This window comes from Rhinatrema bivittatum, chromosome 3 (genome assembly GCF_901001135.1).
Source record: "Rhinatrema bivittatum chromosome 3, aRhiBiv1.1, whole genome shotgun sequence".
Lineage (NCBI taxonomy): Eukaryota > Metazoa > Chordata > Amphibia > Gymnophiona > Rhinatrematidae > Rhinatrema > Rhinatrema bivittatum.
Window position 1 is genome coordinate 41,859,979 of NC_042617.1, and position 25,810 is coordinate 41,885,788.

The following is a 25,810-nucleotide window of genomic DNA, read 5'->3' on the forward strand; positions in this document are numbered from 1 at the left end:
CTGGAAACCACATTGGGATCTTTACCTCACTGCTGGTGTGCTATTCTCCATATCTGACCACTGAAATCAGAGAAATAAGACGGGGGACAAACAGGCAGGGAGTAAAACCAGAGGCGTACTTTTATCAATATTATTTTGGTACAGATTCATATGGCACCTATAAACCACTCGTAAGGGTAACCAATCCATCTTAAAAGAACATACAATCATATTTTACAGCCATCACAGTACATCAGTCTATAAACATTCATAACCCACACCTTCACACAAATATCAAAAAGAGTCACCTAAATATATACACGTGCTAAGAAGTAAGAAGAACTCAAAAGAACCCTGACAGAGGCTCCTGTTTCACTAAAAATGAGCTTCCTCAGGGAGATTATATAAAGTATTAAGGTTATATAAAAATCAGTTTCCACAAGGGCATTTTTATAACTCTTACTAGGCAAGGTATATGGACGCGCCAATTTTATAACATACTACCCCTACCTAACTTTCCTATTTTTTCCCCTCTCCACCTCAACCCCTAACCAGTTACCCCATTTTTTTTTTTTTTTTTTAACTTACCTGCTCCTTTGGAGCAGAAGTAAATTACACGTGCCGGCCGGCTGCCGGCGCACACTTCCCCAGGACAGGGCCTAATGGCCACTGTCCCGGCCGGCCCTCGCCCAGACCATGCCCCCGTCCCGCCCCTTTTGGCTGGCCCGGCACTTGTGCGTGTATCTCCCGATACGCGCATGGCTGAGCCTTTTCAAAAATGCGCTTGGCGCGTGCAGGGCCTGGCCACACATGTATCCCCCAGTATTTGCGTGTGCACGCGTTTTTAAAATTCGCCCAATAGCGTGTAGTCCCTTCAAGAGAATTGAAGAAAACTGCAAAAGTGCTTTCACAATGAGATAAACATTTAGGTTGCTGATCCTCACATTTGGAAAAGATTCAAAATTAGGACAAATAAGAGAAAAGTAAATCAGATCTTTTTAACCAGAAAAAACTGAAAGAATTACACAAAAAAGACTGATTACAAAACACCGCCACTTACTTTTATAAAACTGGGGTTTATATATAAATCTAACGCTATTTGTGCTATCACAACAAGCTAATATTCATTCGCTCTTGCCATTCTATATACGAAAAAACAAATTATAGCGCTAACGAGCATATGTTTTAGCTATACCAAGAAAGGTTTTATAACCGAGGCCAAGCCCCTGAAAAATATGAAAAACTTTAAAGAGCGAGTCCCACTTACATTAGCTTGCATAACTGAACAGCTCAACATGTTTCTTGGCGAGCTGGAGGAGGACTGAAAACGACACCCAAAGGATTTTACCAGAGCAATCAGATAACTAAATAAATGCAGTTGGTACACCATAGGCCTCCAAAAGAAAAAAACAAAACAAAACTAATGAAAACATTTTCAACCAAATTTTAAACGTAACCAACATAGAACGAAAGGAAAAAAAAAAGAAAAAAAGACCTCTAAAAATGCCATATAAATTACTCAAACACCAACAATTGCCATTTGCAAATGTCCATTTTCTTAAACAAAAACAAAAAAAACCAAAATAAACTTACCTGCCATAGCAGAACCATACCAGATCATCAAAGAATAAAGCAGCCGAAAGTCATCATGTATGCACACTAAATACTGGTATGCCGATCTCAGGTGACATAGAATTAGTAAGATTACGTGAACTAGCGTAACAAAACTAAGAAATAAACAGAAAGCAACCCCCAACTGGGAAGCATAAGTTTATTATAAAGATGTAAATTCCAAAACTTGATTTAGTCCTCTTGGGCTTTGCATTCCCCAAAAATGAATAAACCACTGTTCCCACTCTATGAAAACATGGGAGATATTCCCTCCACGTTGTAAAGTCACTCTGCAAATTATAAAAAATGTCAAATCCTTAAGGCTATGTTTTTAAAGAAACCCAATGTTCCACCAAGGGGGTTTTGTGCTTTTACAGTACGAATGCAGCTTTTGTGTTCCACTATATGAGTGCAAACACTTCTTTTAGTTTGCCAATGAAGAGCAATTTGTAGAGATATAAAATGACATTGATTACCTGAGTGGTACTACAATCAGATATACCTGAAATGCAGTACCCTTTAGTGAGGCCAGGATATTGAAAAACAGATAGAGTAAGGGAATGAGGGCATACATGACAACTACCACAAGGTGAATGCTGGCCTTGAGGAGGAGGAGTATTCAAAGGGGGCAAAACTGCAGATATCAAATGGTCCCGAAGGTTTTTATTTCTTTTAAATGCAATGTTAGGGGCTGCCCTAAAAGGGCCCATACCTGATAGGACCTGCCAATGATTATATATAATGGCTCTAATCGGAAACACTCTATTGGAGTAAGGAATAGCACACTCACCAATCACTCAAGAGTATCATAGGACATGCCCAAAAGAAGATTACCCTGATTAGCATATAAAGCCTGATGGACACATTTAGCAGTGCAACTACGATCTTCAAAACGTAAGATTTTTGCCAGATTTTTGTATTTATGGATCGAATGCATAACCTGTGAAGGCATAAAAACTAGCCAACAGGGATATTTTGTTTGAGATTTTTAGAATGAAAACTGGAATTATGTAACAATGTGGTCCTACCTGTGTCCTTTTGGTGAATGGAAGTAATTAATTTGTCATGATATTTCTTAACTATCAAATCTAAAAAAGGAAGTTGGACTGGATCAAAATGTACAGTAAATTTTAAGTTGGGGTCCTGCCTATTAATCCATTGGATAAACTGGTGGAATTTATCCATGGTATTAAGCCAGATCCAAAAAAGGTCATCAGTATACCACAAAGTGTACACAAAGCGCTCTTCAAAATCATCCACATATAGACAAGCAATGGAGAGGGCCATAGCCAACCCCCATAGCCATTCCCTTAATTTGGTGGTAGATCTGTTTGTCAAATACAAAGTAATGAGAGGTTAAAACTACTTCAGAAAGATCACAGTTATTTTGAGGTAAAATAGCCTGTATTATTTAGCATGCTTCAGATTATGGAATAGAAACATGGAAATAAAACATAGAAATGACGGCAGAAGAAGACCAATAGGCCCATCCAGTCTGCCCAGCAAGCTTTCACACTTATTTTCTCATACTTATCTGAAACTCCAACCGCTGAGTTCAGTGCCCTTATTGGTAGCTTTTTGATTCTAATTTCCTTCCACCCCCACCACTGATGCAGAGAGCAGTGTTGGAGCTGTATCTGTTGTGCCCCTACCTCACCGGGCCTGTTCCGCTCCCCGACGCCACCTCCGTGCCTCACGGCAGGCATGCTGTTGCTTCTGCCTCTTCGCGGCCTGGAGGCCGCCCCGAAGCCTTCAGCCCACACGGCCTGGATGCCGCTGACACCGGGCCTTTTCCCGCAGCCTAAGGGCCGCTCCCAATGTCCTCTTCAGCAGATCGGAGTCCGCTCAGAAGTTCCTCTTCTCGCAGCAGGGAGCCGCCGTCAATCTTATTCTTCAGCGGCAGGAACTGCCTCCGCTTTGGGCCTGCTCTCCCTTGTGCAGCAGGAAGCCGCTCTCCGTGGTCCTGCAGCCTATTTCTGGCCTTTCCCTAGGCAGTCGGCCACCCCTCCTTCCTTCCTTTAAAGGGCCAGCGGCAGGAAGTGCCCGCGCCTCACCAATGTCTTGTCTCTGCCCTCTTCCTGAGTCTGCCCTACAAAAGGAGTTTTGTTTCATTCCTCTGTTGTCTTCGCATCTTTCCAGATGTTCCTGAAGACTTCTCTTCAGCCTGATGCCTGTTCCAAGTCCGGAGGTCCGTGTTTCTAGATCCTGATGTCTGTCCCATGTCTTGATGTTCGTTCCATGTCCAGATGTCTGTAGAGGCAAAAACTCAGTAAAAACTTTTTAAAATATATCCGAAGCAGAAAGCCTGTGAGGGAGTCAGTTGGACCGTTAGATGATCCAGGGGTTAAAGGGACACTTAGAGAAGATAAGGCCATCGCAGAAAGATTAAATGATTACTTTGCTTTGGTGTTTATTAAAGAGTATCTTGGGGAGATACCCGTTCCGGAGAAGGTTTTCATGGGTAATGATTCAGATGGACTGAACCAAATCACGGTGAACCTAGAAGATGTGATAGGCCTGATTGATAAACTGAAGAGTAGTAAATCACCTGGTCCTGATGGTATACACCCCAGGGTTCTGAAAGAACTCAAAACTGAAATTTCAGACCTATTAGTAAAAATTAAAATCATCCATTGTACCTGAAGACTAGAGGATAACTAATGTAACCCCAATATTTAAAAAGTGCTCCAGAGGCGATCCAGGAAACTACAGACCGGTTAGCCTGACTTCAGTGCCAGGAAAAAAAGTGGAAAGTGTTCTAAGTACCAAAATCACAGAATATATAGAAAGACATGGTTTAATGGAACAAAGTCAGCATGGCTTTACCCAAGGCAAGTCTTGCCTCACAAATCTGCTTCACTTTTTTGAAGGAGTTAATAAACATGTGAATAAAGGTGAACCAGTAGATTTAGTGTACTTGGATTTTCAGAAGGCGTTTGATAAAGTTCCTCACGAGAGGCTTCTAGGAAAAGTAAAAAGTCATGGGATAGGTGGTGATGTCCTTTCGTGGATTACAAACTGGCTAAAAGACAGGAAACAGAGAGTAGGATTAAATGGACAATTTTCTCAGTGGAAGGGAGTGGGCAGTTGAGTGCCTCAGGGATCTGTATTGGGACCCTTACTTTTCAATATATTTATAAATGATCTGGAAAGAAATACGACAAATGAGGTAATCAAATTTGCAGATGATACAAAATTGTTCAGAGTAGTTAAATCACAAGCAGATTGTGATAAATTGTAGGAAGACCTTCTGAGACTGGAAAATTGGGCATCAAATGGCAGATGAAATTTAATGTGGATAAGTGCAAGGTGATGCATATAGGGAAAAATAACCCATGCTATAGTTACACAATGTTAGGTTCCATATTAGATGCTACCACCCAAGAAAGAGATCTAGGCGTCATAGTGGATAACACATTGAAATCATCGGTTCAGTGTGCTGCGGCAGTCAAAAAAGCAAACAGAATGTTGGGAATTATTAGGAAGGGAATGGTGAATAAAACGGAAAATGTCATAATGCCTCTGTATCGCTCCATGGTGAGACCCCATACTGTGTACAATTCTGGTCGCCGCATCTCAAAAAAGATATAATTGCGATGGAGAAGGTACAGAGAAGGGCTACCAAAATGATAAGGGGAATGGAACAACTCCCCTATGAGGAAAGACTAAAGAGGTTAGGACTTTTCAGCTTGGAGAAGAGATGGTTGAGGGGGGGATATGATAGAGGTGTTTAAAATCATGAGCGGTCTAGAACGGGTAGATGTGAATCGTTTATTTAGTCTTTCAGATAATAGAAAGACTAGGGGGCACTCCATGAAGTTAGCATGTGGCACATTTAGAACTAATCGGAGAAAGTTCTTCTTCACTCAACGGACAATTAAACTCTGGAATTTGTTGCCAGAGGACGTGGTTAGTTCAGTTAGTATAGCTGTGTTTAAAAAAGGATTGGAGAAGTTCTTGGAGAAGTTCATTACCTGCTATTAAGTTGACTTAGAAAATAGCCACTGCTATTACTAGCAATGGTAACATGAAATAGACATAGTTTTTGGGTACTTGCCAGGTTCTTATGGCCTGGATTGGCCACTGTTGGAACAGGATGCTAGGCTTGATGGACCCTTGGTCTGACCCAGATTGGCATGTTCTTATGTTATCAATGATAGGTTCTAGAGAGATGTCCGTGAGTCCGTGCAGAGGGACGTCCGTGACTCCTTTCCAGTTATGTCCCGAGCCTTCCTTGATGTCCCAAGTCTCCTTGTATCCCAAGTTCCGTCATGTTTCTGGTCCTAATGCTCCACCGAAGCTATGCTCCACCGATGACCTAAATGAAATATTACCAGACACACTGAAAACTATAAATATGAACGATCCAAACTCTGCAGTAAACTCCTGGATCTCAATCAACTCACAGGTAGCGAAAACCAAGTGTCCAACCATCAAAAAGAAAATCACCACAACCTCCAAATACAAAGCCCCCTGGTACACACCAGAGCTAAAAAACATCAAACGACTACTAAGACAAACCGAAAAGAAATGGAGAGAAGACCCAAGCCCCCAGCTCAAAGATAAATACAGAACCATTCTATTCATCTACAAATCTGACACAGAAAAAGCCAAGCGTGAATACTATGCCAAAAAGATTCACGATTATCTATTCAATCCTAAAGCACTATTTGCATATGTTACGGACCTGACGCAACCTACAGACAACGCACCCTCCCACAAAACCTCCACGACCACCTGTGATGACCTTGCCCAATACCTCAAGGACAAAATTGACAAAATAATCACAACAAACCCGACCACAAACAAGACAATTACTAATCTACCTTATCCACTTGCTACTACATGGTCTCACTTTGAAACAGTTGCATCTGCTGAAATTGAACCAATCATCCAAAACCTTAATCCCGCAGCACACCCCCCTTGATCCCATCCCAATAAAACTACTAAAACAAATCCCTAACATCATCGCCAAAACTATAGCAGGTATAGTCAATCTCTCCCTCGAACACGGCATCTTTCTGTACAGGCTTAAATGCGCCATCAAACCTACCCTCAAAAAGCCTCAACTTGACAAATCTGACTCATCAAAGTATAGACTCATATCAAACCTTCCATTTATTGCCAAGATCCTTGAAAAAAATCATCTACCGATAACTCACCGAAAACCTGGAAACCCAGAACGTACTATCACCAGCACAACACGGATTCAGAAAGCATTACAGCACGGAAACTCTACTCCTCACCCCCACTGACACCATCCTCAAAGGCCTTGATAGTGGTCACTCCTATCTACTGATCCTACTGGACATCTTGGCAGCATTCGACACCGTCAACTATGAAATCCTCTTAAACAGACTGAATGATATCGGCCTATGCAACTCCACACTTAATTGGTTCAAATCATACCTTTCAGACAGATCCTATAAAGTCAAAATGAACTCATCAGAATCCAAACCAATCCCCCTTCTACACGGCATCCCTCAAGGCTCCTCCCTCTCATCCACCCTCTTCAATATTTACATCCTCCTCCTCTACACCCTCCTAACCGAACTAGGACTAGCATATTACATATACGCAGATGATGTTCAAATCCTGCTCCCACTGAATGATACTCTGGAAACCACCGTAAAATTCTGGAACACATACCTGCAAAAGATAACCCAACTACTCTCGCAAATGTCACTCTCCGTCAACCATAAAAAACCCGAGATTATACACATAGAAAAAAACAATCACACCACATTAAGCACGCAAAACTGCACAGCACCTGAAACAAAGAAGCTAATAGTTTCCACAGCCAAAGACCTTGGCATTATCCTCGATGACGACTTAAACTACAAAAAGCATATTAACACAATATGAGACGGATTCTTCAAACTACAAATCCTAAGGAGAATCAAACCTCTACTATACACACATGACTTCCGAACGGTCCTCCAAGCACTGCTATTCTCCAAGTTAGACTATTGTAATGCCCTCCTGCTTGGCCTCCCAACAACCACTCTCAGACCACTGCAGCTACTCCAAAATGCAGCAGCAAGACTACTCACAAACAGCAGAAGATCGGACCACATCTCACCTATCCTCAAAAACCTACATCGGTTACCCATTCAAATCAGAATACATTATAAAGTCCTCACCCTCATCCACAAAGCTCTCTACACTGACAAGTTTAACTGGATGAACACATCCTTCTACTTCTGCAGCCCAAAAAGGAACCTCTGCTCCAACAACACTGGTCTCATCCCAATTCCCTCTCAAAAAATAATCCACCTGACCACAATAAGAGAACGTGCTCTGTCTGTGGCCGAATCCTCTCTCTTGAATAACTTACCATTACATCTAAGGCTAGAAACAACATTGCAAACCTTCAAAACAAAACTTAAAACATGGCTTTTCCAAAAAGCTTTCACAATAACCACCTAATACCCCTGCCGATGCTACCATGTGAAAAGACACTAGATAAGGACATATAAGTCACATCTCAATATTCATGTTAATATATGACAAGACACTCAACAAGACGTATTGTCGTAAATGACCCATACAACATCCTTTCCAAAGACTCTACGTAGGACGTACTGCCGTCACTGTTTCAGGTTTAATCTCCTAGTAAGAATTTAATAAAGTGTAAAGTTACAATGTTAAATAAAAGTTAATTACAATGTTAAGTAAGAACTATTTACAATGTTAAATAAGACTATATTGATGTTATAATGTAAAACAGGAAACCCCTTCTTCTTGAATACAGTTACAATGTAAACCGATGTAATAGTCCAAATTGAACACCGGTATATAAAAACTAATAAATAAATAAATAAATAAAATAGGTCCTGTAGGACCCGTGCCTCTGGAGATTCCCTGCTTTTAGTCCGAGTTGCCAAGCTCCAAGGTTTTATCTTGTCTTCCTAGTCCTGACTCCGGAGGATCCGAGGGGTCACTGCAACCTTGCACTAAGAGACTTCCTGAGCCTGTCCCATTCTCCTCATGGTCCGCTACCTGCTATCCGGCTGTGTAGGGCACAACACAGTGGGGTCTGCGACCAGCGCCACGTGCTGTGTAGGATGCCTGAGGGTCTTGCTCATCCCTCATTGTCTCCTGTCCTCGTCTCCTCAGTTCCAAGTCTTTGTCTCCACATCTTCAAGTCTAAGTCCAAGTCTACATCCAAGACTTCGTCCAGGTCTACATCCAAGTTTACGTCCAAGTCTCCACATCTACATCCAGTCTTCTAAGCTCCGTCCAGCTCTGCTCCTGTGCTGCTCATTCCTGCACACACACCTCACCACGGGTGCGACTCGTGTCCCGACTTGAGCCACTCCGTGGCCCAAGGGCTCCACTCTCCTATGAGCCAAGTGACGCGCACAGAGTCCACACCATCGGCTCCCAAAGGCTGCGCTTGCAACAGTATCAAAATTGGTATACAGAGAGGGGTAGATTTTCAAACAAGGCGCGTTGGCGTACTTTTGTTGGCGCTCCAGGCGCAAACAAAAGTACGCGGGATTTTAGTAGATACGCGCGGAGCCGCGCGTATCCGCTAAAATCCTGGATCGGTGCGCGCAAGGCTATCAATTATGTATAGCCGGCGCGCGCCGAGCTGCACAGCCTACCCCCGTTCCCTCCAAGGCCGCTCCGAAATCGGAGCGGCCTCGGAGGGAATCCTCTAACGCCCTCCCCTCACCTTCCCCTCCCTTCCTCTACCTAACCCACCCCCCCCGGCCCTGTCTAAAACCCCCCCCTTACCTTTGTCGGGGGATTTACGCCTCCTGGAGGGAGACGTAAATCCCCGCGCGCCAGCGGGCCGCTAGCGCGCCGGGACGCGACCTGGGGGCGGGTACGGAGGGCGCGGCCACGCCCCCGGACCGCCCCGGGCCGTAACCACGCCCCGGACCCGCCCCCTAAATGCCACGACGACCGGGCCCGCCCCCCGACACTCCCCCCTCGGAGAACCCCGGGACTTACGCGAGTCCCGGGGTCTGCGCGCGCCGGTGAGCCTATGTAAAATAGGCTCACCGGCGCGCAGGGCCCTGCTTTCCTAAATCCGCCCGGATTTGGATGGATTTAGGCGAGCAGGGCTCTTAAAATCCGCCCCAGAGCTTATATCTACAGTGACCAAAAAAGCGGTATTTGGGATAGGTGGGAGCTTATCCAACAAATTAATGAAATGAGTGGAGTCTTTTATATAGGATGTGGTCTTACTAACTGCTAGTTGTAACAAGGAATCCACGTTTTGGCTACTGGTTCAAAAACTGAGCCAATGCTAGACACTATAGGCCATCCAGGGGGTGCCTGAAAGGATTTGTAGACTTTTGATACCAAATATAAGGCAGGCATAAAAGGATATGGCTTATATACAAAGTTAATTTTTTTTTTCACTGATGACTGTTATGTAAACCTATTTGACAAATATTGAAAATGCGCCTCTGAATGTCCAGTTTTGGATCCTCTTGTAGTGGTATGTAAAATGTATTGTCTTTAAGCTGGTAAAAGGCCTCTTCCATATATTGTTGTCTATCTAAAACTACCACACCACCCCCCTTTGTCTGCCAGTTTTACCACAATAGAGTGATTATGTCTCGACCTGACAGACTGGCGTTTGGTATGTGTAAGACTGTTTTAAAAACACCTTGGTCTTCTCCAACTTAGCTAAGTCACATAGGACAAGGTTTTCAAAAACCTGTACATGAGGGTCAATGGGACCTGGTGGCATCCATCCATCTAGATCTACAGAACAAGGATATTTTATCCCTTGATGTGGTGGATTGACTAAAAAACAACACAATTTTCAACCATCTGAAAAGTGGAAAAGTTTCATATGTGTGGAAATAGAGTCATAATTAGACATCGGAACAAAGGACAACCCTTTATTTGATACAGCAATTTCTATTTGAGTCAATCCGTGACTAGATAAATTATAAATGGTCCCAGAAAACTCTAATGGTAATCAAAGATGTTTTGGGACTTAGCTCAAGGTTTCCCTGACTTCTGCTGATGCCAATTCCCTATGTAATGTTGTGATCTTGGCCTTAAACAATGTCTCGAGTCATTTCTAGAAAGATGATGAGAAGAAACAACCAATGGATTAGCAAATGAAACAGCTTTTTTCTCCTATCTTATCAGGGGAGCATCCTTTTTAGATGATCCCTCTGAAGAGGATGAAAAATGTTTTGACTGTTTGAAGCATTTTGAATTACTCTTATTCATCCAAGGAGTAAATATACTCTTTGGAATAATTAAATTAGTCTCTCTTAAATTTTTTTATTTTGCCTTTTTTTTTTTTTTTTTTAAAACTCTGATTTAAATGAATCAAGTGGTTTCTGCCAAGGTTCCATTTTTTATTCAAAATCTTCCATTGGGAGATTCTTTTGAAATACAGTACAATATTCTTTTATTTGTTCATGTATATCAATGGATTGTTTGGTTATTTGAACAATAACTATCATCAAATCATGGGAACATTTATTAACACGGCATTTCATCTTGTAATAAAAGCTTCATTCTCAACAAACAAAAAAGGTTCCTTATTAATTCTAGGCCCCTAGAGATTCATTTTGTGTGACAATATTCTTTTTTTTTTTTTATAATTTTTTATTTATTGAATTTTGCCATTTTCAAAGTATCTACTTTGTGAAAAAACATGGTATTGCATACAAAACGAGAAAAAAAAAACCAGGTAATATGATTCACAATAATATAAGCAACCAACACCCTTTAGACCACCATAATAATGGGAGGGGGAGAGGAGATCAGCAATATATAGGAGGAATCACACAAAGGAAAAAGTGTGACAATATTCTGATAGTGTAGCTGCATGCAATTCCATCTAGATCTTCTTTTTGTTGAGTTTCACCAGATCATCCCAGTCACCTATAATTGGTGTGATGTCACCACTAGGAAACAAACCTGATGGCCTGGGAAGCACGCTGGGCAAAGATAACTGTCTGTCTGGCAGAGATACAGATGGATGCAGATGCAGCACAGCAGCTGAGTCACCTGACTGCCACTCAACCCTTCAGAGGGACTCAAATCCAGAAAGGGCTGAAAGCAGCAAAGGGATGGAAGCTAAAGCAGACTCTGAGTTGCAAGAACAGCTTGAAAACCAGGTAACTCGCAATAAAGGAGTTTGAGATACCAGAAAACACATGGTGGAGCTTCATAGCCAGGCCCTGAGAAGACAACACAGACTGCTCATGGAGGGGAAATACAGAATGGCCTGCTGGATGCAGCACCAATTGACCTGTGGGAGGAGCTGCAGAGGAACCAGATAGACACTGCAGAGAGGCCAGACAGAAGTGCTGTTATGGGGTTGGATGCAGGTACTGCAGTGAGATCCAAGACAGGCACTATAGGGAGCCCAGGAAAAGGCACTATAGAGTGCCCAGATACCACCACTGCAGCAGGACTAGAGGGAGGCACTGCAGATGGCAAAGGTGCAGGGAGATTAAAGGCTGTGAGAAAAGTCTGTGGTGCAACAGAAGGGGAATAAGATTTGGAGAAGCAGCAACTGCACATTCAGGGCAGTCCAGGTCTCTCTCAGCCAGGACCTGGCTCAAGTTGCTAAGGCCACCAGTTAGATAGGAGATATAAGGATGCCAGCCAACAGCCTGAAGATGGTGGTGAAAAGAAGAGATGCCACATCGATAATAGTTTGAGGCCGCCAGCAGAGCAGTTTAAAGAGGAGGCTACTCGGGGTGAAGTTGGACATTTACAGGCTGAATTACAGGATGCACTTCATCACCACCAGGACTCAGAGGTAAAGTGGACACAGAGGGTAGCAGAACAGCAAAGGGCCAATGAGGAAGCTTTGAATATCTGGGCAATAAGATATGAGGAGCTCTTACTCCCTGTGGATACCCCACAGAAGCACAGAAGTTAGTTGGGTGTAATTGGTACTAGAAGCAGGAAATAGAGGACCATCAGTCCAGCTCCTGAAGGTGGAGGAGCAAACCCTATTCCTCAAAGGCCAGAATTTAAAAATTGCAAGAAGAAAAGCAGCTAATAGAAACACAGATGCAAAAGGGTACTTTACAGCTGACCTTTAAGCAAGAGGCACTGCAGGCTGAGATAGCCAAAGCAGAGAAAAAGTCTGTATAGAAACAAGAGGGACTTGTTTACAATGCTTTATTATCCTAACACATAATATTTTAATATCCCAATCCAAAATGTATTTCCTTTTCGCCATCTCATATTTTCAGTATGTTATTTGAACCTTCTACCCCCCCACCCCGTGACATCATCGTATATTTAATGTTTGTACATAATTATTATCATTATTGCTACCATTAATTTTAATAGCCCCTTTCATATTTATAGCTCACCCTTCCCCTTCCTTCCTAGCTCCTGTTATCTAGTAGCCCCTCCCCTATTTAATATCAGTTTAATTGTAAAGCCTCTTGCTGCATTTCTGTTTTATGGAAACCGATGTGATGTCACTAACGAACGTCAGTATATAAAAATGTTTAAATAAATAAAAATAAATAAGAGGCTCTCAAAGTAGTGCAAGAATTACAAATCCAAGTAGTTTGTTTGCAGAAGGAACTGAAAGCAGAGAAGTAAGAGGAGATCCTCAGGAAGGAACTGGAAGTGATGGCATTAGAATTAAAGAGCTGCCAGCAGATCAGAGCGGACCATGCAGCGCTCAAAGATCAGATCTCCATGCTGGCCTTCCAGGTCCGGAGCTCCCTGGCAGAAGTGGAGAATGCCCTAGCGGCCAGTGAGCAGCTGAGGCAGAAGCTGGGGGCTGCAATGCAGACTCAGCATGTGCCACTGTGGCAACATACTGAGCCAAGGAAATCTTATGAGATCACAGTCGCTGGCCTGGAGGCACAGTTGGCAGATGCAACCAGGAAGCATGACAACAGCCAGCTGGAGAAGGAGCAGCTCTTACAGAATATGGACCACCTGCAGACAACCTACATCTCACCAGAGCTGCATGAAAAGGAAATTCCTGCCATGAAAAGTAACATGGTACAGCTGAAGAGGCAGCTGGAGGTACTAATACAGAGTCATGGGCAAGAGCAAGCCTAGACATGGGAACTGGAGGTCGCCAATGCTGAGCTTCAAGCCCATGCATAGAAGGTAGCCCTTAGTGAGAACAGGACGCGAGAGAGAGAAGAGGCAGTCCGACAGGAGTGTGCACAACTGACTGAAGCACATGTGATGCTTGCACAACAGCTAGCAGACTTGCAGTGCTGACCAGCTCAGAGTACATGAGTGTGCAAGACCATTGAGAGAAAATGGCAGCTTTGGAACACTACGGATGTGCATTTGTTTGCAATGAAATAAATGTCCAAGAGGCGTGGTCATTGTTAAAAAATACCATTCTAGAAGCACAGTCCAGATGTATTCCACACATTAAGAAAGGTGGAAAGAAGGCAAAATGATTACCGGCATGGTTAAAAGGGGAGGTGAAAGAAGCTATTTTAGCCAAAAGATCTTCATTCAAAAATTGGAAGAAGGATCCAACAGAAGAAAATAGGATAAAGCATAAACATTGGCAAGTTAAATGTAAGACATTGATAAGACAGGCTAAGAGAGAATTTGAAAAGAAGTTGGCTGTAGAGGCAAAAACTCACAGTAAAAACTTTTTTAAATATATCCGAAGCAGAAAGCCTGTGAGGGAGTCAGTTGGATCGTTAGATGATCGAGGGGTTAAAGGGGCACTTAGAGAAGATAAGGCCATCGCGGAAAGATTAAATGATTTCTTTGCTTCGGTGTTTACTGAAGAGGATGTTGGGGAGGTACCCGTAATGGAGAAGGTTTTCATGGGTAATGATTCAGATGGACTGAATCAAATCACGGTGAACCTAGAAGATGTGGTAGGCCTGATTGACAAACTGAAGAGTAGTAAATCACCTGGACCGGATGGTATACACCCCAGAGTTCTGAAGGAACTAAAAAATGAAATTTCAGACCTATTAGTAAAAATTTGTAACTTATCATTAAAATCATCCATTGTACCTGAAGACTGGAGGATAGCAAATGTAACCCCAATATTTAAAAAGGGCTCCAGGGGCGATCCTGGAAACTACAGACCGGTTAGCCTGACTTCAGTGCCAGGAAAAATAGTGGAAAGTGTTCTAAACATCAAGATCACAGAACATATAGAAAGACATGGTTTAATGGAACAAAGTCAGCATGGCTTTACCCAGGGCAAGTCTTGCCTCACAAATCTGCTTCACTTTTTTGAAGGAGTTAATAAACATGTGGATAAAGGTGAACCGGTAGATATAGTATACTTGGATTTTCAGAAGGTGTTTGACAAAGTTCTTCATGAGAGGCTTCTAGGAAAAGTAAAAAGTCATGGGATAGGTGGCGATGTCCTTTCGTGGATTGCAAACTGGCTAAAAGACAGGAAACAGAGAGTAGGATTAAATGGGCAATTTTCTCAGTGGAAGGGAGTGGACAGTGGGGTGCCTCAGGGATCTGTATTGGGACCCTTACTGTTCAATATATTTATAAATGATCTGGAAAGAAATACGACGAGTGAGATAATCAAATTTGCAGATGACACAAAATTGTTCAGAGTAGTTAAATCACAAGCAGATTGTGATAAATTGCAGGAAGACCTAGTGAGACTGGAAAATTGGGCATCCAAATGGCAGATGAAATTTAATGTGGATAAGTGCAAGGTGATGCATATAGGGAAAAATAACCCATGCTATAATTACACGATGTTGGGTTCCATATTAGGTGCTACAACCCAAGAAAGAGATCTAGGTGTCATAGTGGATAACACATTGAAATCGTCGGTTCAGTGTGCTGCGGCAGTCAAAAAAGCAAACAGAATGTTGGGAATTATTAGAAAAGGAATGATGAATAAAACGGAAAATGTCATAATGCCTCTGTATCGCTCCATGGTGAGACCGCACCTTGAATACTGTGTACAATTCTGGTCGCCGCATCTCAAAAAAGATATAATTGCGATGGAGAAGGTACAGAGAAGGGCTACCAAAATGATAAGGGGAATGGAACAACTCCCCTATGAGGAAAGACTAAAGAGGTTAGGACTTTTCAGCTTGGAGAAGAGACAACTGAGGGGGGATATGATAGAGGTGTTTAAAATCATGAGATGTCTAGAACGGGTAGATGTGAATCGGTTATTTACTCTTTCGGATAGTAGAAAGACTAGGGGACACTCCATGAAGTTAGCATGGGGCACATTTAAAACTAATCGGAGAAAGTTCTTTTTTACTCAACGCACAATTAAACTCTGGAATTTGTTGCCAGAGAATGTGGTTCGTGCAGTTAGTATAGCTGTGTTTAAAAAAGGATTGGATAAGTTCTTGGAGGAGAAGTCCATTACCTGCTATTAAGTTCACTTAGAGAATAGCCACTGCCATTAGCAATGGTTACATGGAATAGACTTAGTTTTTGGGTACTTGCCAGGTTCTTATGGCCTGGATTGGCCACTGTTGGAAACAGGATGCTGGGCTTGATGGACCCTTGGTCTGACCCAGTATGGCATTTTCTTATGTTCTTATGATATTTCCTATTTTGTTGTGTTTCAGGGGGCTGCCGAAACGATAGGAAAACCCACAAAATTTCATTGTGGTTTTCTTATCGTTTTTTTTTTTTGGGGGGGGGGGGGGGGGTGGGGAGAAGAAAGGGCATATTAAAAAAAAAAAAAAAAGCAAAAACCCCAACCCACCCCAACCCTTCAAATTTAATTGCAATCTTCCACCTTCCCGACCCCCAAGACTTGCTGAAAGTCCCTGGTGGTCCAGCAGGGTCTCGGGAGCAATCTCGCCCTCTCGGGCCGTCGGCTGCCACTAATCAAAATGGTGCCGGTGGTTCTTTGCCCTTACCATGTGACAGGGGCTACTGGTGCCATTGGTCGGCCTCTGACACATGGTAAGAGCAATGGATGGCCTGCGGCATTTTTTTAAGATGGCGCCAGCCATCCATTGCTCACAGTTCCATCCTGGGCTCCATCGGATGATGTCACCCATGTGTGAAGACTGCATTCCTGCTTGTCCTAGGATAAAGAAGGCGTAACTTTGCACAGGTGACTATACGTGCATTATTTCAGATAATTTACAAAGCAGACTTGTGAGCCTAAGCCCACTTTAAAAAGTTCTTCATGCGGGCTGTTTGAACATTACCCTCAAGATTGGACAGAAGTCAGTTCTCAGTCATGGCTATATCTACGCCAAGGCTAGCAGAGTGAAGGCAAAATAAACTAAAAGAAGAAAGGAAAATATGAAGCAAGCAACATAAATTCAACTGTAGTAATTGCTTCATAGCGCAGGAGTAAGATGGAATAGGAATTCATCAAAGAAAAAGGTAGAGCAGCCAGTTCAAGAAAGGGATGTGATTATGCACAGCATGGGAGGTGAAACTGTGACAATGGATTTCAAATATGTTTGACCAATTGAATAAAGAAGTAAAGCGAGACAGCAAGGGCTGGAGATGGTTTCATCTTTAATGGTAGATGAAATACTCTACCACCTTTAGTAAACAAGCAAGGAGAGCAACTATATAGTTATCTATATTTATATATAGCTATAATTATCCATCTATATATTTATTTATATATTTTTTTCTATACCGATATTCAATTCAAAATATCACACCGATTTACATAAAACAGGATGTCGGAAGACATGGTACATTGTAACAGTTTAACAGAGTCACTATAAGAAACTATTTGAACAAAAAACTTGATTCACATAATAACTTTTTAGCAGAATATCTACTGAACTTAATTTACTATGTTCCGGGCAGTGGGGGACATAAGAACATAAGAACATAAGAAAATGCCATACTGGGTCAGACCAAGGGTCCATCAAGCCCAGCATCCTGTTTCCAACAGTGGCCAATCCAGGCCATAAGAACCTGGCAAGTACCCAAAAACTGTCTATTCCATGTAACCATTGCTAATGGCAGTGGCTATTCTCTAAGTGAACTTAATAGCAGGTAATGGACTTCTCCTCCAAGAACTTATCCAATCCTTTTTTAAACACAGCTATACTAACTGCACGAACCACATTCTCTGGCAACAAATTCCAGAGTTTAATTGTGCGTTGAGTAAAAAAGAACTTTCTCCGATTAGTTTTAAATGTGCCCCATGCTAACTTCATGGAGTGTCCCCTAGTCCTTCTACTATCCGAAAGAGTAAATAACCGATTCACATCTACCCGTTCTAGACCTCTCATGATTTTAAACACCTCTATCATATCCCCCCCTCAGTCGTCTCTTCTCCAAGCTGAAAAGTCCTAACCTCTTTAGTCTTTCCTCATAGGGGAGTTGTTCCATTCCCCTTATCATTTTGGTAGCCCTTCTCTGTACCTTCTCCATCGCAATTATATCTTTTTTGAGATGCGGCGACCAGAATTGGTTTGGGCTATATGGAAGTAGAAAAGGGGGAAAGGGGAGGGGAGGTGAGGGATAGGGAGAACTCGATTACTTTTCTGCGGGGAATGCTTTCAGAAAGAGCCATGTTTTGAGATTCTTTCTGAAGGATGGTGTAGAGGAGTCTGTTCTGAGTGGAACTGGCAGGGTGTTCCAGATGTGGGGACCTGCTATTGATGCAGCACGTACTCTTGTGGAGACTCGATTAACTTCCTTAATGGAGGGAGTTGTAAACTTGTGTTGGTTGAGCGAAGGTTTCTTATAGGGTTGCTAGGGTTAAGTGGTTTTTGTAACCAAGTGGCTTTGCCATTATGGATTGCTTTGTGAATGAGCATGAAGGTCTTGTATTGAGATCTGAATGGGACAGGTAGCCAGTGGAGTTGTTTGAGTAAAGGTGTGATGTGATCTGATTTTTTGCAGTTTGTTAGTGATCTTGCGGCTGTATTTTGAAGGAGCTGGAGGGGCTTGGTGGTGGCAGTGGGTAGGCCTATTAGGAGGGCGTTGCAGTAATCTAACTTAGCAAAGAGGAGGGACTGCAGTACTGTCCGGTAATCTGGAGGATGTAGCAGGGGTTTAAGTTTTTTAAGGATTTGTAGTTTGCAGAAACCTTCTTTTATCAGTGTGCTGATATGGTATTTAAAGTTTAGTTCCTTATCCAAGATGATTCCGAGGTCTCTAACTGTTGTAGGCATTTTGTATTTGGGTGGTGTTGCAGGGTCAGTGGATGGTGTAGATGTTTTGCTGGAAAGGTGTAGAATTTCCGTTTTGCTTTGGCTGAGAGTGAGTGCCATTTGTGAGAGGATCTCTTATCTCCGTGAGGTATGATTCCCATCGGATTAGTGTATTATTGATGTCATCCCTGATGGGATATTTTTGGGGAGAATAGTAGAAGAGTCACCTAGGGCAATCATATTTCACTTCTTTCTAGAAAATCGAGTGCTCTATTATATAAATTAGCAAAGGATAGCTTGTTTGCATACTGAGCATCAAAAAGACCATACAGAAATTGTATACTAGTTGAGACGTCAGGGAAAGAAATAAATCTGCTGAGACCCATGACAGGCTAAGCTTTATGGTTAATATACTAAAGTACTGATCAGACCACATGAGCAATGGATACAATGTGCAGGTGAAGTGTAGTGACAGGAAGACCAATAGCTGGTTTTGGCATGCTCTTGCTGTACCAGAGAGACTGTTTTAACTGGAAAGGAGGATGGCAGCAAACTAATAAATCTGAGCTCTTGCAAACTCCAATTGCTCATATCCTTATGCCAGTACCTGGCTGCAGCTGAATGCTGTAGACAGTCTTGTTTTAAAGTGGCTTTGAGCAGCGAGGATGTCAGTCACGGGGGTCTGGTGAATACAAACCCCAAAAACGGCTGGGAGGTGTAGTTTTCAGGAAATAAAGGCTGTTGCCCAGTCAACATCCTGGCATAGCAACAGAGTAAAAAGAGACACAGAGAATACCACAATGCCAAGACATCTCGCTTTGGGGTAAAGCTAAAAAATGTTTTGGTTAAATTTGTAAAACAGAGAAACAAACTGGAATGATACACCTGTAAGTACAACTAGGCATGTATATTTTCTGAACTGTCACCGAGTTTCCTTCTCTTAATGTCTAAAATTAGATCCCTCGGAACTTGCTGGCAGAAAAAAGAAAAATACCCCTCTAGAGAGGTAATTTCCTCAAAGTGGTGCATTAAAAAGCAGGTTTTTGTGCATTCAAGTCTACTCCCAACACTACACCAGACACTACTGCAATAACTCCCAATCAACAACTTAACTAGGAATATACTTAGAAAAATTACCTCCTGAGAAGAGGATTGAAATGTGCAAAGCTGAAGGTTTTTCTACCCTAAGAGGTAAAAACACTTGCCCCGCAGCTTCACAAAACCAATTCAGATTTTTAACATTAGCCCAGTAATAGAAAAGGTAAAAAAAAAAAAAAAAAAAGGGGGGGGGCAATTAAAAAAAACAAAACACTTGGTGCATCACTTAGAGCCTACATTTCGATGCTAAGTTTTCCGCTGAATATTCCCCTAATACTTGGCTCTGCAATTCATTTGCCTAGATTTAGGAAACTAAGGCCTGGATTCATCATTCATCGCAGGATGATGAATCCAGCGAAAATGGGGGGTGGCTTGCGAAAGCCCGCAGCCTTCGCACCACCGCGGTTGTCTTCGCTGCCGGCTTTCGCACTGAATAGCGCCACCGCTATTCAGTGCGAAATCGTCGCCAGTGCTATTCGGCGCGCTACTGGCGACGATAAAATTGGTAACGTTATCGCCGGCAGCGAAGACACCGCCGACTCCTCCCAATTTGCATTATATCGCATGCAAAAAGGCCCTTTTCGCATGCGATAAAGCTTTAGTGAATGACCCCTAAATTAGGTGCCTGGTGCTGAAAAGCAACATTAAGCATCTAACAAGGTCAATATTCAAAGCTGGCCGTTCAAGTAACTTGGCCGGATATATCTTTTCCAACTATGTTACGATGTACATTCAGCGGCACAGCAAAGCCGCTGTGTATACGCGTATATATGCACACGTCACCGGATAAGTCTACACGGCTAAGCTTAGACCTACGCTATGGGACATCTAAACTTAGACGTACACTTATACGCTTAACTCTGTCTGCCCCCAATCTGCCCAATGCAGGCCCACTTCTTTGTATGTATATTTTAGGCGTATAAGGGATGTGTACGGGAAAGCGGCGGCCGCTGAACACGAGCACATATTCAGCGGCCACTCCTTAGCTGCTTAAGTCCCGCTTATCTGGCTAAATAGCGCTGAACACGCTTTGAATATTGACCTCAACCATTTTTCCCACCCTGCTTCATGCCTGTAGCCACCCACTTTTCAAGCAAATAAATGTAAATGCTCAGCCCTGCCCAGTTTTTAATGGTGAGTGACTTAGGCACCTAACTTCTAAGCTCAGGAGTCTTAACTCTTCAAAACCTGGCTCCACGGCTGCCTGTGGCCTCCCTAACACCTTTTCACTGATTTCCCAAAAGCTTTGCATAGGATTTAAGATAACCTTCCCCTAACACTCCTTTCCAGCTCTTTTTTTTTTTTTGTCGAGGAAGGAAAGGAATATATTTACAAAGGCCTCTATTCTGTGCAATTCAGGTGTGCAAAAAAAAAAATATGCAGAGGAATAAATCTTTATGGAACAGGAGAGGGTGTCCCCCACTGGCCCAAATACTCGTCTTACAGCATGAGAAAAAAATGCCATGGGCTAAATCTCTCACCATTTACAAGATTCAGGAATTTTGCAGCATAAGAGGGGAAGACTTAAAAAGAATGAGCATTTTTGTCTAAAACCTGAAGAAACGGAGCAACCTAATAGCCTAATGCACCCGAACACATGTACTGGCTCCAAGGTTTTGGCAGCAAGGCTGTGCTCTGCTGTAGACCTGACAGACAGACTGGAAGCCAGAATCTGAGGCTCCTCTCCGACAGGACACAGAGCAGATGTGAGAAGTTCATGCACTGAAGAGGAGGCAGCCTGACCACCCACTTCAGGCGCCTTTAGACACACGGGTGACAAATGTTCAGCTGACCGTAGTTTCATCCTCATCTATGGGAAGAGTTCCGATACACAATTTCAAAAGTCTGCATAGTATGGAGAAGCACGCGGCAAAATACAGTACATAATTTTATTAGGTTTAAAAAAAAAAAACCATAGTAATAATGGGGCACAGCTGCATCTCAATATTATTAGAATTGATAAGCAAAAAAAAAAAATTGTTTTAAAAAATTGCACTTCTTAGTTTCTAGGTGCTGTTGCTTCTTCAGGCAGTTTCTTTAAAATCCAGGACCTCAGGTTTTCCAGCTCTGTTTTGCTAAGCTCATGATAAAGATTAGGAAAGCTATGAAACGTTGTTGGCACTCCCGAGGACTGCAAAGCTAAGTTGGTCTCTTTGCCCCATGAGTGAAAAGCTAACTCGTCGAGAGCTCCATGGCACTGAAACAGTTCAGGAAGGGTGCTGTTATTCTGCAGTACCTATTAATAAAAATAAATAAATTAAATTATAGCTTTCAGCAAAACAATACTGAAAATCTACTCAACCGAGATGCTCGCTTGGGAATACACAGAATGTTACTCTGCACAGTACCTTTCATACCAGTGAACAGCAAAATGGCTCACAATCAACTCGAACAACAATCAGGGGCGCGATCTTGGGGTGTCCTTATCTAATGATTTAAGAGCAGAAAAGCAAAGTGGCAAGGAAATGGCCAGATTCATGTGAATGCTAAAGGAGTTAGGAAGAGGCATAGCCAGTAGAAAAAAAGAAAGCTACCCCTTTTTCAACTATTCCCATTTCTAATTTATTTATTTATTTATTTATTTATTTAATTTTATATACCGGCAACCGTTTGCACATCGTGCCGGTTTACAGATAACTTACAAACCAAGATAAATATAGGCGGAGCCTTTACAAAGAACTGTGAGTAACATGAGCATAGTAACATAGTAAGAACTCGAAAACTAGGGGAGGGAGGGGTGAGGGTGATCTTGACGAGGGGGGGGGCGGGGGGGTGAGGACGGGTACAGGAGGAGAAAATATGTACAGGGAGTCAATAAATAGAGAATATGTACAGGGGTTGTATACTAAGGTTGTATGTGCGCATGAAGAGCAGGGAGGGGGGTGAGGTAAAATGTACAATTGTATTAGGTGATGGCTTGTTAAGTGAATGATGTTAGGTGAGGGGTTTGAGGTTGTCCTGATGCACCCAGTTTAGTCCCACAACCCCCACCACCACCCAATCATGGCTTCTTTCTTAACCTAAAGCATCTTATTCATTTTTTTTTTTTATACTGTTTCTTGGAACAGAGGCTGCTAGTTATTTTATTTATACAAATCTGACTGATTGCATATCTTAGAAATTGTAACTTAAGTAATGTACAATAAAACTAAACACAATAAAACATACAAAATCCAAACTTTGTCAAGCATCAATAAAGAACAATAAAATAATAAATAGCATACAGAGCAATTAAAATATAAAAATAAACTCTAGTAACAAAAGAACAAAACATACCTAAGTCAGCAAAAATAAATCATCAATAAATAACAACATAGCAAAGCATTCATAATTGAATATAAAACTAAATCAATTAAAAAAACAGAAAAAATTAAATTATGCTAACACCATAAAAGAACTAACAGGGTCATTCATCAAAATACATTAAAGTCATAACGATTGCGATAATTGTACTATTACACGGCACAAATGCAAATTTTTTGAAAGGGGTTGGATGAGGGGTTTGGGTGGGATTAATGAAAATGAGGGGCAATATCACACTGTGCGATAGCATAATGCATGTTATTGCAGGGTTTTAACGCCTTTTTTCCTGGTGTTAAGCTGTGCGATATGCCCGAAATGGCCTTAACGCAATTTGCGATGAAGTTTCAAATTCCATTTCTGCCATTTCTGGGCTGAGAGGGGAGAGGGAAGAGGGGAGGAGGGAGTGGAGTAGAGTAGAGAAAGAGAGTAGAGAAAGAGAGCCTCTGGGGAGGCCTTCACAGTATTCAACTATTTATATGACTATAGGAGGGCCGGCTAATAGCTCAAGGTGAGGTGGTGGTGGTGGTTTAGGGGCCAGTTTTACATGCAGAGTGAATTGTATGAACAGCACAGTACACCTTGGTGAAGATTGGAAGTTATTTGGAGTGAGTAAAGTCTCACAAAGTTGAGATTTCTACTATGTTATCTTGGCCTAGCTTGATGGTACCCTGTCATAGAGTCCATCAATCTAGGACGAGAGACTTTCCTCACGCCAAATGACGTCAAATCTTCACAGAGGTGTGGTGTGCTGCTCGTATGTCTCAGTCTGCATGTAAAACTGGCCCCTAAACCACCACCAACACCTCACTGTGAGCTATTAGCTGGCCCTCCTATAGAGATATAAATCATTGACTACTATGAGGGCCTTATAAATAGTCTCTCTCTCTCTTGGCACTTCGTAAGCTGCAAAACAGAAGTATCACGGGGTACGAAACGTTTACTGCACCATGCGATACTACCTATGCGAAGCACTATGTTACACGTGGTGTGGTAATTCTAAAAAAATATCCTAAACACGCCCCTTTCTCTTACCGTGGGAGTTATGCATGCGATATTATAGCATTTTGATGAATCTAGGGGTAAAGTAAGAAAATAAAAATAAAAGAAACCAACACTCTAATGACAAATTCCCCCCACTCCAGAACATCAAGATAAAACCTATGTTTAAACAAGCATATTGTATGTGCAAACAAGCATGTCTCGTATGTGTCTGTATAACACTGAAATGCTGCATACTACTATGTGCTGTAAAAATGAATAATAATATTATTGCTAATAATAAAGGAGATGATTACGCATCTATCTAGGACATTGCTGAGATCTGATTTAGGGATAACGTGTCAAAATCTGTAGACTATACCTCCAAAGGGTAGCAGCCATCCAGAGAAGGGCTACCGAAATGGTGCAGAGTCTGCATCAAAAGCCCTATGAAATACTTAAGGATCTAATTACATATAGCTTAGAAGAAAGAAGTGGAGTGAGGAATATGATAAAGAAATTCAAATACTTTAAACATATGAATGAATGTAAAAGAAGCAAATATTTAGTTGTGAAGAGAAGGTCAGGAGTGGTCAATATAGCAATGCAAAATGAAGCAAACTGAGCAGACTAGTCAGGCCTAAGAAGAGAAGGACCTTATGTTTCTATCTATGGGAACACCTGATTTAAACAAGGAGTAAGACAACACCATTAACTGTAGAGAAAATTATTGGGTGCAATACATTAAAATAAGTGCATACTGACTTTGCGCTTTCTATACGTCTATAAATGAAATAAGTATAGGTGTAGTTAAATTGTGATGGTGCTTTAAGGGGTCTACTTACGAAGCTATGTTAAAACAGCACATTAATGCACCATTTTAATGCAGGTTAAGCCCCTTGAGATTAAGCAAGCTGCAAGCACTGCCAGTAAAGCATGAGAACATTAGCACAGCTTAATACACAAGTCCCTAAATATGGCCTATGCATTGAAATATATGATTTAGTTTTCTTGTGATCTTGTGATCAAAAACAGAGTTTTCTAGTGGACCTTTGATGCATTTTGTCTCTCTTCTACTTTTATTTAGTTTTAATATATCCATCTGCTTTGTAACTGTAGATCAACACTGAGCAAATTACCTTCCACGTGGATAACAAAACCTGGGGTGGATGGTATAATTAAAATTTAGGAGGGCTCTTGTGATTTGTAAATGAACATAAAGTCTGAGATTAAAGACAGCAGATGATGCTTCCTTTGAAGCAACTTAAGTTGCGGATACAGTAAGCTACGGGTCACTGCTCTTTATGCATTAACCACAAGAATTGTGCCCTTAACAAAGAAAAACTAAAAGTCAGTATATTTCCGAAAGCCATTTTCAGCCTACTCTCTGAAAGAAAAGAAGGCTTATTGAATTGCTAGGTTGGTCCTCTGTGTGTGTTCTCCCTTAATAACATTTATGTCTGGAGTTCTATCCACACCAAATGTTCATGACATGTTGGGGAGGGGGTGATTCTGACAGGGTTTGGTTTTGCTATTATTCCACCTGTATTACTGCTACTTTATGTGCTCTATTTTGGAAATGCATTCAGCACATATTTAGTAAAAACATCAAGGTAAGATTAATGTTTTAACATCTTGTGCCATGGGTTGGTTATAAGGCAATGAAGATCTTTGGCCTCCTAAGGCTTAGGCTACTATGGCCAAGGTAACTGCAGTGTAGCAGTTTAACATAAGCCTACTGGCCCCACTGGCTCTGCTATGATATTAGGTACAGGACAAGTGATAAATATGCATTTTTCTACTTTGTACTGGATTTT

At 41.9% G+C, this 25,810-nt stretch overlaps 1 protein-coding gene across 1 annotated transcript in view; it reads right to left on the reverse strand.

The window, feature by feature from the left end:
- Positions 1–21,587: 21,587 nt before the first annotated feature.
- The window catches only part of LYPLAL1 (lysophospholipase like 1), a 51,695-nt gene continuing 47,472 nt past the window's right edge, over positions 21,588–25,810 (reverse strand). Inside the window, exon 5 of the mRNA XM_029593182.1 lies at positions 21,588–21,948. Within this exon, the coding sequence (XP_029449042.1) occupies positions 21,712–21,948 (237 nt within the window). The 3' untranslated portion in view covers positions 21,588–21,711. The remainder of the gene's footprint in view (positions 21,949–25,810) is intronic.